The sequence below is a fragment of the Clupea harengus genome, chromosome 24 (assembly GCF_900700415.2).
Source record: "Clupea harengus chromosome 24, Ch_v2.0.2, whole genome shotgun sequence".
Taxonomy (NCBI): Eukaryota; Metazoa; Chordata; class Actinopteri; order Clupeiformes; family Clupeidae; genus Clupea; species Clupea harengus.
This window is the reverse complement of record NC_045175.1, coordinates 2647199-2661030: the sequence shown is the minus strand read 5'-3', so window position 1 is coordinate 2661030 and position 13832 is coordinate 2647199. Positions and strand designations below refer to the sequence as shown.

General features: G+C 42.3%; 1 protein-coding gene across 1 annotated transcript; it reads right to left on the bottom strand.

The window, feature by feature from the left end:
* Window positions 1–6907: 6907 nt before the first annotated feature.
* Window positions 6908–12441, bottom strand: LOC105911225 (keratin, type I cytoskeletal 17-like). Its single transcript, XM_031561739.2, has 4 exons — window positions 12182–12441; window positions 7491–7708; window positions 7174–7205; window positions 6908–7011 (listed from the first exon to the last, which is right to left on the bottom strand). Exons 1-4 carry the CDS (start codon window positions 12305–12307, stop codon window positions 6908–6910), a joined length of 480 nt encoding a protein of 159 aa, XP_031417599.2. The 5' UTR covers window positions 12308–12441.
* Window positions 12442–13832: the final 1391 nt, after the last annotated feature.

Genomic DNA, 13832 nt, shown 5'->3' with positions numbered 1-13832 from the left:
TTATATATATATCTTTGTGTGTGTGTGCCATTACATACCACAATGGTGTGTGTGTGTGTGTGTGTGTGTGTGTGTGTGTGTGTGTGTGCCATTACATACTACTATGGTGTGTGTGTGTGTGTGTGTTTATGTGTGCCATTACATACCACTATCGTGTGTGTTTGTGTGTGTGTTTGTCATTACAAATCACTATGGTTTGTGTGTGTGTGTGTGTGTGTGTGTGTGTGTGTGTGTGTGTGTGTTTGTATGTGTGTGTTCCAACCAGACTGCTGTGTAAAACACTTAGTGGTTCAGTGAAAGTGCAGAGATGTCTCCGGTATAGTTTTAGTAATCCCCTGCTGAAAGCATCTTAAAGGCAGATCGCTCAGATTTAGGGCATTAGTGCACAATGATCTGAAAAACTAAGAGATGAGTAGGAGAGACAAAGGTGTCAAGCTGGAACAGGATCTCTTTGGCACAGGGACTCTCCTCTTCAGCCAGTGTCGGTGAAGTGTAATCATCTCTCACCATGTACTCATCTCTATGTAAATGTTTGGGGAAAAAAACACAATGTCATTTGATATTGCATGATTCCAGCGTGTCAGTTCAATGGTTGATAACTGGGTCAACAAGGTGCTATTGGATAATTCTAGAGTTGACAACTCCTTAGTCATGATGCATCGTCTGGCAGTTAATGTTCATTTTTAATTACATTCGCACCTGTGCAATAAACTGTAATGTACAAAAGTGCCGACTAAACACAAGAAAGCTTTACAAATATACAAATGATTCAGTAATGTCTGTGGTAAACACACTGAATGAATTAGTGTATTAATGTGAACATCTGTAACAGCCATGTTCTGTCCCCCGGCTAGTGTGTTTAAAGACTAGTGAGACTCGGTATGGGCAAGTACCAAAGAGCTGTTAGGAGGGCTGGGAGATCAAGGCTTGTAGGAAGAAGGGTCACTTATTGGATGAAAGCACATCAAAATAAAAGATGTCTGTGAAAATTTCACAACTATTGGTTAAAAATACTGGCACTTTGTATAATATTCATCAATGAGCAGAGCCTAGACACCATGAGAACAGACTGTGGTATATACTTACCATCAACGGAACCATCAGTTTTTATATTACTTTAGAAAAGTGCAACGTTTGAAAGAATGGAGATACGAAAGCATTCTAGTTAATGCAACTAAGGCCTCATTGAAGTTTTGAATAAACTGAATAATCACAACTCATCCAAAGTGAACACTACTAAATATGTTAGACGGAGGACCATCTATCTCTCCCTATATATTATCATTGCAATTCACTACTTTTGCCCTCTTCAGTTCTCAAAGACTCATTGACTCAATGTTTTTTTTCTGTGGAAATGTTGTCGTGTTGATCCTATGCAGGCCTGTATTTTAGGTTCCAAGGAAAAAGGGAGCCCTGCATGCCCATGGGGAGTTTGTTGGGTGTTGCTCGTGAGATCTCCTGCAAGGAACTCTTGGACGTGGGGGTGGGGAGTTTGTTGGGTGTTGCTCGTGAGATCTCCTGCAAGGAACTCTTGGACGTGGGGGTGGGGAGTTTGTTGGGTGTTGCTCGTGAGATCTCCTGCAAGGAACTCCTGGGCGGAGCTGTGGCCCGGAGCAGACTGTCAGACGCTATCTGTCCCAGACATCGCCATCTGCCAGCCAACACCCTCCTGAAACTGTCAAGGCATGGGACCTACATGGGACGGAAGGAAGGAGGAAAGAAAGAAAGAAAGAAAGAAAGAAAGAAAGAAAGAAAGAGAGAAAGACAAAGGTGAGAGGGAGAAAAGAAAGAACACACAAACGTGGGTGGTCTTGTGTCCATTAAAAAAAGTGGTACTGCTCAGCGTTATTGTTAGGTTTTGATCATGTGCTGGGTCTAGGTGGACACAAAATGGTGCATCTGTGCAATGGTGCCCCACCACCCCACCCCCATCCCCAATACGTCTGATGTGTCTATGGGAGGATTCTCTCAGCTGACCTGACTGTATTTTCTACGGGGGGCAAAAAATAGGCAACACTCTCACACTTTACATTCTTTTTCTGTCAGAGCATAGGTACAGTTGATTTGCTGCTTGTTGTCTCGTCTCATTGTTATTTCTGTAAATGCGGTGTTGTTTTCAGTGTCGCTGGTATTCACAAGGTTGAGTAACACTAGGAGTCATCTGTCATCCTGCCCGTTACTAAACAATACAAGAGAGAGGACAACCACGAGGACAGAGAAAGCGTGAGGGACACATTCCTAAACTGATATGCCACCGTAGACATGAAAGGTGGAGTTATTTGTCTTTTAACTTTTTTACAGCGTGTTGCACTCACACACACTTTCTTCTTCGTTGACGCATTCCAAACCTCACCCCTCGTTAACTAGTTTCACCTACAAACAGCCCTGTGTGTGTGTGTGTGTGTGTGTGTGTGTGTGTGTGTGTGTCATTTTGTATTCGCAAGCATGAATAGCATGCGACAGGATCTTTTTGGCACAGGGACTCTCATCTTCAGCCAGTGTCGGTGAAGTGTAATCATCTCTCACCATGTTCTCATCTCTATGTAAATGTTTGGGAAAAAAAACATTATCATTTGATATTGCATGATTCCAGCTTGTCAGTTCAATGGTTGATAACTGGGTCAACAAGGTGCTATTGGACAATTCTAGAGTTGACAACTCCTTTGTCATGATGCATCGTCTGGCAGTTAATGTTAATATTTAATTACATTCGCACCTGTGCAATATACTGTAATGTACAAAAGTGCCGACTAAACACAAGAAAGTTTTACAAATATACAAACCTCACCCCTCGTTAACTTGTTTCACCTACAAACAGCCCTGTGTGTGTGTGTGTGTGTGCGTGTATGTGTGTGTGTGTGTCATTTTGTATTCGCAAGCATGAATAGCATGCGATAGGACATCAAAGAAATTGTTCAAAGGAATTACAAGTTGTCCATGTAAACACAGAAAAATATAAGCCTGTACAAACTCCCTGACTTCTGCATGAATTACATCAACAGTATCTCTTATTAAATTTATTTAATATGGCCATATATGACATCAACAGTATATCTTATTAAATGTATGTAACATGGCCATATATGACATCAACAGTATCTCTTATTAAATGTATTTAATATGGCCATATATGACATCAACAGTATCTCTTATTAAATGTATTTAATATGGCCATATATGTATGTATATTAATTCAGTATGACCAGCAGACACTTCTGGATATCGGATTTGCACTTGGAAAGGACTATTCCACTGAAATGAATGATCTGAATGCAGGTATTAAATTCAAACCGGACATCAGGAACTGCTGTGTATTGGCATTTGTTGAGACGTGGCTCGTCCCGGAGATCTCCGATACGGCAGTTACACCGTCGGGATTCAGCGCACACCGCCAGGATAGGACAGCTGATTCAGGCAAGCGCAGGGGTGAAGGGGTCTGTGTTATGGTTAACTTTCTTTGGGCTACGGACATAGCAGTACTAGCATCTCACTGCTCTCCGGTCCTTGAGCTGCTAACTGTAAAAATCAGACCCTTCTATCTACAGTGGGAGTTTACTGCAGTCGTTATGAGTGTAGTGTACATCCCCCCAAGTAGATAAGGCTACTGCTTTGGATGAACTGTATGAAATGATCAACAGTCTGGAGAATGTGCACCCGGAGGCAGCCTTTATTGTTGTTGGAGATTTCAACAGAGCCAACATGAAGAAAGTCCTGCCTAAATACCATCAGCACATAGACTTCTTCACACGTGGAGACCAGATTTAAATAGTTGTTACTTGTTAAAGTGTTATATGTTATATGCTATATGTTATAGTGTTATAGTGTTAAATGTTATTTTTGGTATATGTTACTATGTTACTTTGTTATCTGTATCTACTGTCTACTGCGTAGATGTTGCTGGCCAAGTCTTAAGAATTTGGTGTATGCGACAATAAACTTTTTGACTTTGACTTTGCGATCCTTGACCATTGTTATACAGCATTCCGGGGCAGTTACAAACCCCTCCCCCGCCCTGCTTTTGGAAAAGCTGATCACACCTCCATTCTCCTCCTCCCCGCATATAGACAAAAGCTAAAACAGGTCAAACCAGTTGTGAGGTCTGTCCATCAATGGAGTTTGCATTGAGGACGTCGTCCCGAAGAAGGCTGTCAGGTCTTTCCCCAATCAGAAGCCCTGGGTTGATGCCGCGGTCCGGACCAACCTGAGAGCCCGGTCTGCCGCCTTTAACTCCGGGGACCCTGATCAGTACAAGAAGACAAGATACAACCTTTTGAGGGCCATCAAAGATGCAAAGAGGGCATACAGAAACAAGGTGGAGTCCAGCTACCATGGCTGTGACCCCAGGCGCATGTGGAGTGGATTAAGAGCCATCACAGACTACAAAGGGAGGGGTTGCAGTGAGGCTCAGTCCTCTGTCCTTCTTCCAGACGAGCTGAATGTCTTTTACGCTCGCTTTGAGAGGGACTGTGACCCCCCTGCAGTGGAGCTACCTGAAAGCCTAACCAGTGGTGTGCCTACTTTAACTGTAGCCGAGGTGAAGCACTGCTTCAAAAAGATCAACCCTCGCAAGGCACCTGGCCCGGATGGCATATCAGGTAGGGCCCTCAGGGGTTGCCCTGACCAGCTAGCAGGGGTCTTCAGTGACATCTTCAACCTTTCCCTCAGCCTGTCTGTGATTCCCACCTGCTTCAAAAGGACCAACATCATCCCTGTGCCCAAGAACACCAAGGTCACCTGCTAGAATGACTATCACCCAGTAGCACTGACCTCTGTGATCATGAAGTGCTTTGAGCGGCTAGTCAAATCATTCATCTGCTCCTTGCTGCCTCCCACCCTGGACCCTATGCAGTTTGCATACCGGTCCAACAGGTCTACAGACGATGCTATTGCCCTGACCATGCACGCCGCCCTCTCCCACCTGGACAAAGGGAATACATATGTGAGGATGCTGTTCATTGACTACAGTTCAGCATTCAATACCATCATCCCCTCCAGACTCATCTCGAAGCTCGTAGACCTGGGACTAAGCACCTCCCTATGCAAGTGGATCTTCGACTTCCTGACGGGGAGGCCAAAGGTGGTGAGAATCGGTGACCGCACCTCATCCACAGTAGTCACCAATACAGGCACCCCCCAGGGCTGTGTGCACAGCCCTCTCCTGTTCTCCTTGTTCACACATGACTGTGCAGCTACACACAGTTCCAATTTCATTGTTAAGTTTGCTGACGACACAACCATTGTGGGCCTCATTACTGACAATGACGAGTCAGCCTACAGAGAGGAGGTTGATACCCTGACTACATGGTGTCAGGATAATAACCTCTCTCTCAACATCAGCAAGACAAAGGAGATGATTGTGGACTATAGGAGACGGCAGGAGGAGGAGCACGCACCCCTGTACATCAACGGTTCCGTAGTGGAAAAGGTCAGCTGCTTCAGGTTCCTCGGGGTGAACATCAGCAATGATCTTACCTGGTCTGCTCACACGGACAAGGTGGTCAAAGCGGCCCGGAAGCGCCTGTTCTACCTGAGGGGACTGAAGAAGTTTGACATGGACCCAGTCATCCTCACCAATTTCTACAGATGCACAATAGAAAGCATCCTGACTGGTTGCATCACAGTGTGGTATGGGAGCTGCACAGCCAAGGACCGCAAGGTGTGGTCAGGTCTGCTGAGTTCATCATCGGCAGGGAACTCCCAGCCCTGCAGGACACCTACCACACACGATGTCTCAGGAAAGCTGGCAGGATCCTAAAGGACTGCTACCATCCAGCCTTCAGACTTTTTACCCCTGTGCCTTCTGGCAGGCGGTACCGTAGCATCCAGTCTCGTACCCGCAGACTGGAGAACAGTTTCTTCCCGAGGGCCATCAGGCTGCTAAATGGACACATTGAAAAATGGACAAATTGATACACAATCACCACTTTCGCACTCGTCACATTACATACACTGTCACTTCAAATTACTGTTTGCACTACACTTACATACACTGTCACTTTCAACTGACTGTTTGCACTAGCAGTAATACTGTATCAGGAATATTGCACTACCTGTAACCATTAGCCCCGAGCTAATGCATCACACTGCTTACAGCCTGCTTCATAAAGCAATTAAAAATCTTTCAAACTGTCTCCCCAGAGACCTTTGGGCAGAAAAGCAACAGCTTGTATGCAAACCTTTGTGGAGAGAATGCATGCCATGACAACACAGGTAAGGCGTATCCTGGCCACCTCTACACATACAACACATCAGCAGTATTACTTTTCAAATCTCTAAGGATGGGACTTATTGCCAAAGGTTCTTACAGTGACAGTGATTTATAGATGAGTAATGTAATGCTCCATCAAATCAGAGATAAGGTTACATTTTTTGTATCAGATGTACAGTGACTGCATAAATCATTGCATTTGTAGAAAACTTAATTAAAAAGTGTATTGCTTTGTGGTTTAAGGTTCCCTATCTATAACTACTTTAGAGTCTTATATTAACACTTTCATAACATTACATAATTACAATCCAATGTTTTTTGTCAAATTCATGCTTTGTAAATGGGAAATTAACAACCAGGCAATAAATTATTGCAATAAACTATTGCAACGAATACACAACGTTGCTTTAGGAGCACTGAATAGAGGGTGGGAAGGCAGGCTAGTGCTAGTTTAGAGAGCCTTACATCAAGCATCAAGCCTCTTTGTAGACACACACACACACATGCACACACAGCCAGTAGTGTAAGCAGCAACCACAACCTTTTATTGTTCTTCATTACAACTCCTTCAGAAAAGACAAGATAACCTTCATGTAAAAAATGTCTACGTTATTGCCCGTGGAAGAATGTTGTAGTTTGTGCTGCTCTGGTCACTTCTCCTGTCCTAGCCATGTGACCAGGGGTCCAAAGTCATCTCTACTAGTTTATTATCTTCTCCTCCTCCACGTCCTCCTCACGGGAGATCACCTTTCCATCCACAAGGACCTCCTCGATGACTCTAGTTCTCTTGGTCATCTGTTTCTCTATGACAGGAGGTGGAAATAGAAAGTTTATAGGAAGAGGAAAATGAACACAGAGGCCATTTATGCACATAGAATATTTATGGATTGTCATCTTTAATATGGACCACGAGTTTGATCATGGATAAAGGAGGTGCTGAATTTAACATTGGAGAGAGTACTTACGTTTAACGACTTCAATAACTTTAGTTACTTGCCTGAAAAAGACAACACACTGTATGAATACTATGAAGCCTATTTCTCTACTCATAACAATGTCTTCATTTATAACATAAATAATGTCCAAAAAAGCTGGCCATTGCATTAAGCAGTCCTTGAAGTAACTGATAGACTGGAAAAGCTGAGGTAGCTCTTCACCTCCTTGTTAGTACCACACTCTTCCAGTGACGTAATGGGTGAACGCAATGCTAACAGCGAAGTGCAACCATGCAACATAAAATGCACATTCATACACATTTTAATTATGAATAAATACAACTTACTGCATGTCTCCGTCCAGAAACCTCCTGTACTCTGCAATCTCCATCTCCAGCCTGATCTTGATGTCCAGCAGCATCTTGTACTCATTGCTCTGCCTGTCAATGTCGGTGCGCACCTGGCCTATGTCCACCTCCAGGACACCGATGATGGACTGAAACTGGGTCAGTTCGAAGCTGTAGCGGGACTGTGTGTCTCTCAGTGAAGCTTCGAGGGATGCTTTCTGTGTAGGCAATATCATTTGTGTTAGCCACGCGATCAACAAGCCAGATTGTAGGCATATAAAGTATATTTAAATGTCTATTCTAGGTGTATCCCTGCAAAACACAAAAACTAAACTAAACGAAAACGTGAAAACAAAAACGTGCAGCCCTGAAAAGCTGAGACAGCATACAAAAACCAGAACCGGGGGTCCTAAGGTGCAGATTCTACACACAAACACAAAAACTGAGAGGGGCTTGTAGTTCAAACTGGTCATCCCTGTGAGCACTGGCACCTTATACTGGTAAGTACCACTACGGAGACTAGTGACTGGTCACTGGCACTGGCATGGCCTCCGTGACCGGGCAACGCCTCCAGCACCTTGCACTAACTGCTGGAGAGGGACACTCCCAGGGAAGCTCTTCCGTGATTGGTCAATGCCACCACCAACCAACACTGATCATTTCAACAGCAGCAGCTCTTGAAAAAGGGGCATTGGTGGCATTGATCAGTCACAGAACAGACTCGGGAGCTTCCTCTTATTTTTCTGTTTTTTATTTGTTTGTTTGTTTTGCCCTATGGCTTCATTCTCCTAGCAAAACAAAAGTTAGGAGCGCTTCTTTTAGGAGGTTAACTCACCTAGTCTTAGCCTTGATGTTCTTAATTGTTTTTCAAGGCATTGATGCACTTAGGTATTCTGCTATGTCTGCTATGAACAAAATAGCTGCCTTAGCCAGATGAACGCCTAGTTAATGAGGTCACATAGCTGTAAGGAGGGTTAATGAGGTTAATGAGGGCTCGTAGCTGTAACTGAAAGATACAGTTTGGCGGGAAAACCTCTCAAATAACCACTGGCTGTGCTGACACAGACAGATAAACCTCCTAGACATTTGTTAGTTAGAAAGCCAATGAAAAATAGATGGATATATAGAATAAAGGCAAAGAGGTGTGCGGAGTGGAGTGGAGTGGAGTGCATAGAGGTGTGTGGAGTGGAGTGCATAGAGTTGTCAAAAACTCTAAACGCCAAATACATGTATACACTTGTATAGCCAGTCGCTATTGCTGAATGAAGCTGCATTTGTTGTTTTTTCCCCCCCACAAGGCCTTCTGGAATCATTGGGCCTCATTCTCGAACGCAGTTGAGAAGAATTTAAGAAGGAATTTCTTCTGAACTGGATTTAGGAAAACATTTGGCATTCATGAATGTTTTCTCATCTGGGATTTGTTCTGAACTTCAGAAGTCTTTCCGAACGCGAAATAGCAGTCGTAAATCGGCCAGAGTTTTCTCAAATGCGATTCCTTAAAAAACCACAAGATCGCCCGTAGGCCATCTTGTGGTTTTTTGAGGAATCACATTTAAGAAAACTCTCCGTGTTAGAAGTAGGGTTGGGTACCGAGAACCGGTACCAATATGGAACCGGTTCCAATACAACCGGTACCTACCCGGACCGAAATGCAACGCAGATTTCGGTGCTTCATTTCGGTGCCTGAGCCAATTGAAAACGGTTGCTAGGCAGATTCTGCGGGGCACATGTAAAACTGCCCCAGCTCCCAATGTAAACTTTGTCCTGTGTCGCTCACGCTCATTGGTGTTTTCATAGCAACAGTCTTATGACAGTGAAGAGCATGCAGCATTTCACAGAGCAAGCACAAACAGAACTAGCCATCAACCTTTTAACAGAGAAAATACCGAAAGGTAAACGGTCAAAAGTGTGGCTGTATTTCGCACCAAAATATTCAAACATCGCGACGTGCAGCAAATGCAACAAAACAATTGCGTGAAAAGAGTGGAGAGAAGGCAAAGAGTCAACGGCAGTTCAGCAACCGAAGACTGAAAAATAAACGGAGATGACAGCTATACTTAACCTACGGTAGTCTCTTAAAGGGGCAGTACACATTTTCTCGTACTCAGTGTGTTCAAGTAACAAGATTAACTATAAACAAGCTAGAAAAGATAGGTATAAACTAATGCTGTCAGTTTAACGCGTTATTAACGGCGTTAACGCAAACCCATTTTAACGCCGTAAATTTTTTTATCGCGAGATTAACGCGAATTTTTTTTTTATATGATTTTATTTATTTTATTTTTTTTAGATTAATGTTCTTTTTGGCCTCGCAAACTGTGTAGTAGGCTAACGTTACGGGTTGAGTGAATGGTGAGCGCGATACGGCGAAATGGATGATAAAAAGCTTCTGAATGGAAAGTTTACTTTTAAAAGTTGTGTTGTGCAAAAGAAGCGAGCTTCACTGTTGTCTGAAAATGTCAACAGGCAGCTGGCTGAAAGCAAAGAGTAGGCTTACCTTTTATTGGTAACCTAACTGTTACGGTACATTGTTTCTCAAATAAGAGGCCCGACTGCTATGTTCCCAGCAAACTTGAAAAAAAGAAAATATTAAGCCATGGTTTAACTGCACTATAGGCTGAGTCCTTGTTTACCTGAAATGTGCACTTTATAATTTTATTTTGTACTGCCCTGTTTGGCAATGTTGGTTTTCAATAAAATAAAACATTTGCATAAAGCAAGCCAATCCACTTTTCCATGTTGATAAGGGCATTAAAATAAAAATAAAATGATGGAAAAAATAAATAAAGGAAAGGACATTTAGAATAGATACAAATTTGCGATTAATCGCGATTAATTTTGAGTTAACTATGACATAAATGTGATTAATCGCGATTAAATATTTTAATCGTTTGACAGCACTAGTATAAACAAATCATAAAATGGTGAAATTTCATGAAATAAATGCAAACAAAATAATACATTTTTGACTCCAAAGGCAAATATGCTCATATTTTTGCAAAAGAAGTTTGAAGCTGTTGTTTACAGTTAATATAATGTTCATAGTTTGAAGTTAAAAAGTTTGAAGCCAAGTGTTTTGTATGTATTTATATTTATAATATACTTTAAACAGTTAATATATTGTTCAATTTGAAGAAAAAAAATTGAATTGAACAAAAGAATTGCTGAAGTATTGAAGCTGTAGTGTGTGTACAGAGTGTGTGTGTGTGTTTTGTATTTATTTAAGTATAGTCTAAACTTTTGTTAACAGTTCATATATTATTTAAGTTAAAGTGTTTTGTATTTATTTATATATATATAATCTACTTTAAACAGTTCATATATTTGGCAATAAAGCCTTTCTTAAATGTCGTCAATCGTAAACATTTTTTTATTTTTTTATAAAAGTATCGGTTCCGGCACCGTTTAGGCACCGGTATCGTTTTAAAAGTATCGGTTATGTACCGGTATCGGATAAAAACCAAACGATACCCATCCCTAGTTAGAAGTGTTAATGCATTTGTGAGAAATCGTTGGTGATTGCGTCCACATCAACTCTACAGACATCGTCGGATTTAAATAATTATAATAATAATAAATATGAGAATATTTGTATCATTAACAATTACGTTTCACATTTATAGTCATGATTCTACGAGGCATTGTGATGTCATAAAATAAATAAAAGGACTACACCAGGATGCTGCGCTCGTCTAGTGAGCGTCGTTTGACACTGCCGTCTGTGCAAGTAGGCCTACGGCAATCCAGACTATTCTCATTTGTAGTTCCACTTTGGTCGAACAAACTGCCTAGCACTATCAGAGCAGGGGCGTCCCTCTCTACCTTTTAGAAGCTTTTGAAGACCCAACTCTTCAGAGAGCACCTCCCTTCCTAACTGGCACTTCGACTAGTGCTTAACTTGCACTTACAGCAGTTACATTCCTGCACTTCTTTTTTCTTTTCTATTTCTTATGTAAAGTAATATTTATTGTTACACTAGGTCTCTATTGCTCGTAGCTTGACTGTTATCTCCCGTGTACGTCGCTTTGGACAAAAGCGTCTGCTAAATGACTAAATGTAAATGTACATGAACACTGCAAATGTAAGTGAATAAATAAATAAGCACTAGCTATAGTGGAATAGAATGGACACATCTACATCCTGCAACAGTACCTCCACCTCTGCACCGTTGAAGTTAGATCTGCGTTTACTCGACGGTGCTGCTTTCCGCTTTGACATGACTCGTTTACGAGTTGCTTTCGTGTAGATTCGGTCGATTCCGACTGCACACTTCACTACGGTTGCGTGCCCTTATAAGGAGCTGGCGGGGTGTGTATGTATGCAAATCCAGGTGCACGAGAACGCGCTTTCAATTTAAGAAAACTCTTCCGGGGGAGCACAGCTCAGAACACTTCTGCTGCGTAGGAACACATTTTCAAGCGTTCATGAATTTGGCAGAGGTGTTTTTCTTACGTTGTTTTTCCGAAGTCCGTAAGAAACATTTCAGAAGAAACTTCAGAAAATGTTCGAGAATGAGGCCCATTGTCTTTCCTTGGATTTTGATATTTGTATTTAAAAAAAAAAAAAATGTTTGTGTGAGAAATAGTAGAACAATAGAATAGACTAGTTGTGTTGCTCCGAGAAAGAGTGTCAGAGAGGAGCAGTGTGGGTCACTGATGTCGGAGAGGGGGTGTCACTGAGAGGGGTCTCACCAGCCTGGTCTGAGACTGCAGCTCAATCTCCAGTTTCTGCAGTGTCCTCCTTAGATCGCTGAGCAGAATGCGCAGTCTGCCGAGCTCAGCGTCAAAGTTGATACCACACGAGATGATCTCTGTCATCTAAAGGAACACAGGAGGAAAGGTCAGAGGTTGATTGACGTAATTTATGCAATACGAGGTTGCCCCCACTGGTTGCCCCCAAAGCAATAATCAAGCGAAAATCACGTACTTTCTCATGCAGAAAGGATTGTTTATGTGTGTGTGTGTGTGTGTGTGTGTGTGTGTGTGTGTACGGGCAAACTGGTCTGAAAGAAACGCTATGCTCTCACCTTATTTTTGTACCACAGCTCTATTTCGCGAGTGTTCTTCACGATGGCGACCTCATATTGAGAACGCATCTCCTCTGGAACCCGTCCCAGGTCCTCCTGGTATCCTGAATCCACCTCAACTGTGTGTTCACATCTCATCACTTCAGCCCTCAGCACAGCCATCTCCTATGGTGGGTAAAAAAAAAAACATGTCAAACGCTGCTTCCTTAAGCAAATAAAATTGATTTGGTTGAGTAACCTGTGTCTGTCATAGTACCTAGTACTGTTTCTATGGCTGCGTATAGTAAACAGAATGAGAAATCCTTATTTCAATGCTCGTTTTTCTCATTTTTTATATTTTCTGTGATTTGCACAGACCTCACTTTGATGGGTCATATGTCACTAAATACACTTCTGGCTATCCTTGTTGGATATTTTTATAGCATTGCGCAACATTTTTTTTTTGAAGGAAGAATGATCCTCTCCCTTTTTCAGAGCCTTCTGTAGCAGTATTACCTCCAGATGGTCCTTCTTCAGATAAGCCATTTCTTCTTTCTGGCCTTCGAGCCGCATCTCCAGGTCGGAGCGTGTTAAAGTCAGCTGGTCCAGAGCCCCCTTGAGGTTGGCATTATCAGCCATTACTCCCTGGTGCATGGAGCGTTCACACTCATACCTGTTCCCAATCCCAATTTAAACACAGACACAGACACACACACACAGACACACACACACACACAGACACAAGTGGAGTGAGAGAGAGAATAATGCACACGCAATGAACCTTTCAATGAGATAATTACGACCTGACACAACTTTTCACAGTGGTCTATCTACTAGTAATCTACTTGTTGGACACTACTTTCTCAGTAGTAAAATGACACAAGCCTTGATCAGTCATATGAATGAATTTGTTAGTTTCATGTAATCCAGATTTGTCACTCTACTTAACATAGAAACACCAGTGTCCAACCACTTGTCCAACATAATCTTGACAAGCAGTAGGATTTCACAACAGACATACTCACTTCAGTTTGTAGTCATCAGCAGCCAGCCTGGCATTTTCAATGTCTAAAGAAATCCTGACATTTTCCTGTTTGGAAGTGCTGATCTGGGACACGGAAGGTAGACATTATCACATGAGCGAATACTTACTACAAATAGATTTTGCTTGCCAGGTTCACTTCTGCTGTAAAAAGAACTAATAATGCAGGGCAACTACCTATACATGGACGTACGAGACTTCTATATTCTCACATCCTTACTCGTGTGATAATGCCAATAGTGACTCGATATAGTAACTCATTGTGGCTCATGCATAACTGTCTCTATACCTGAAA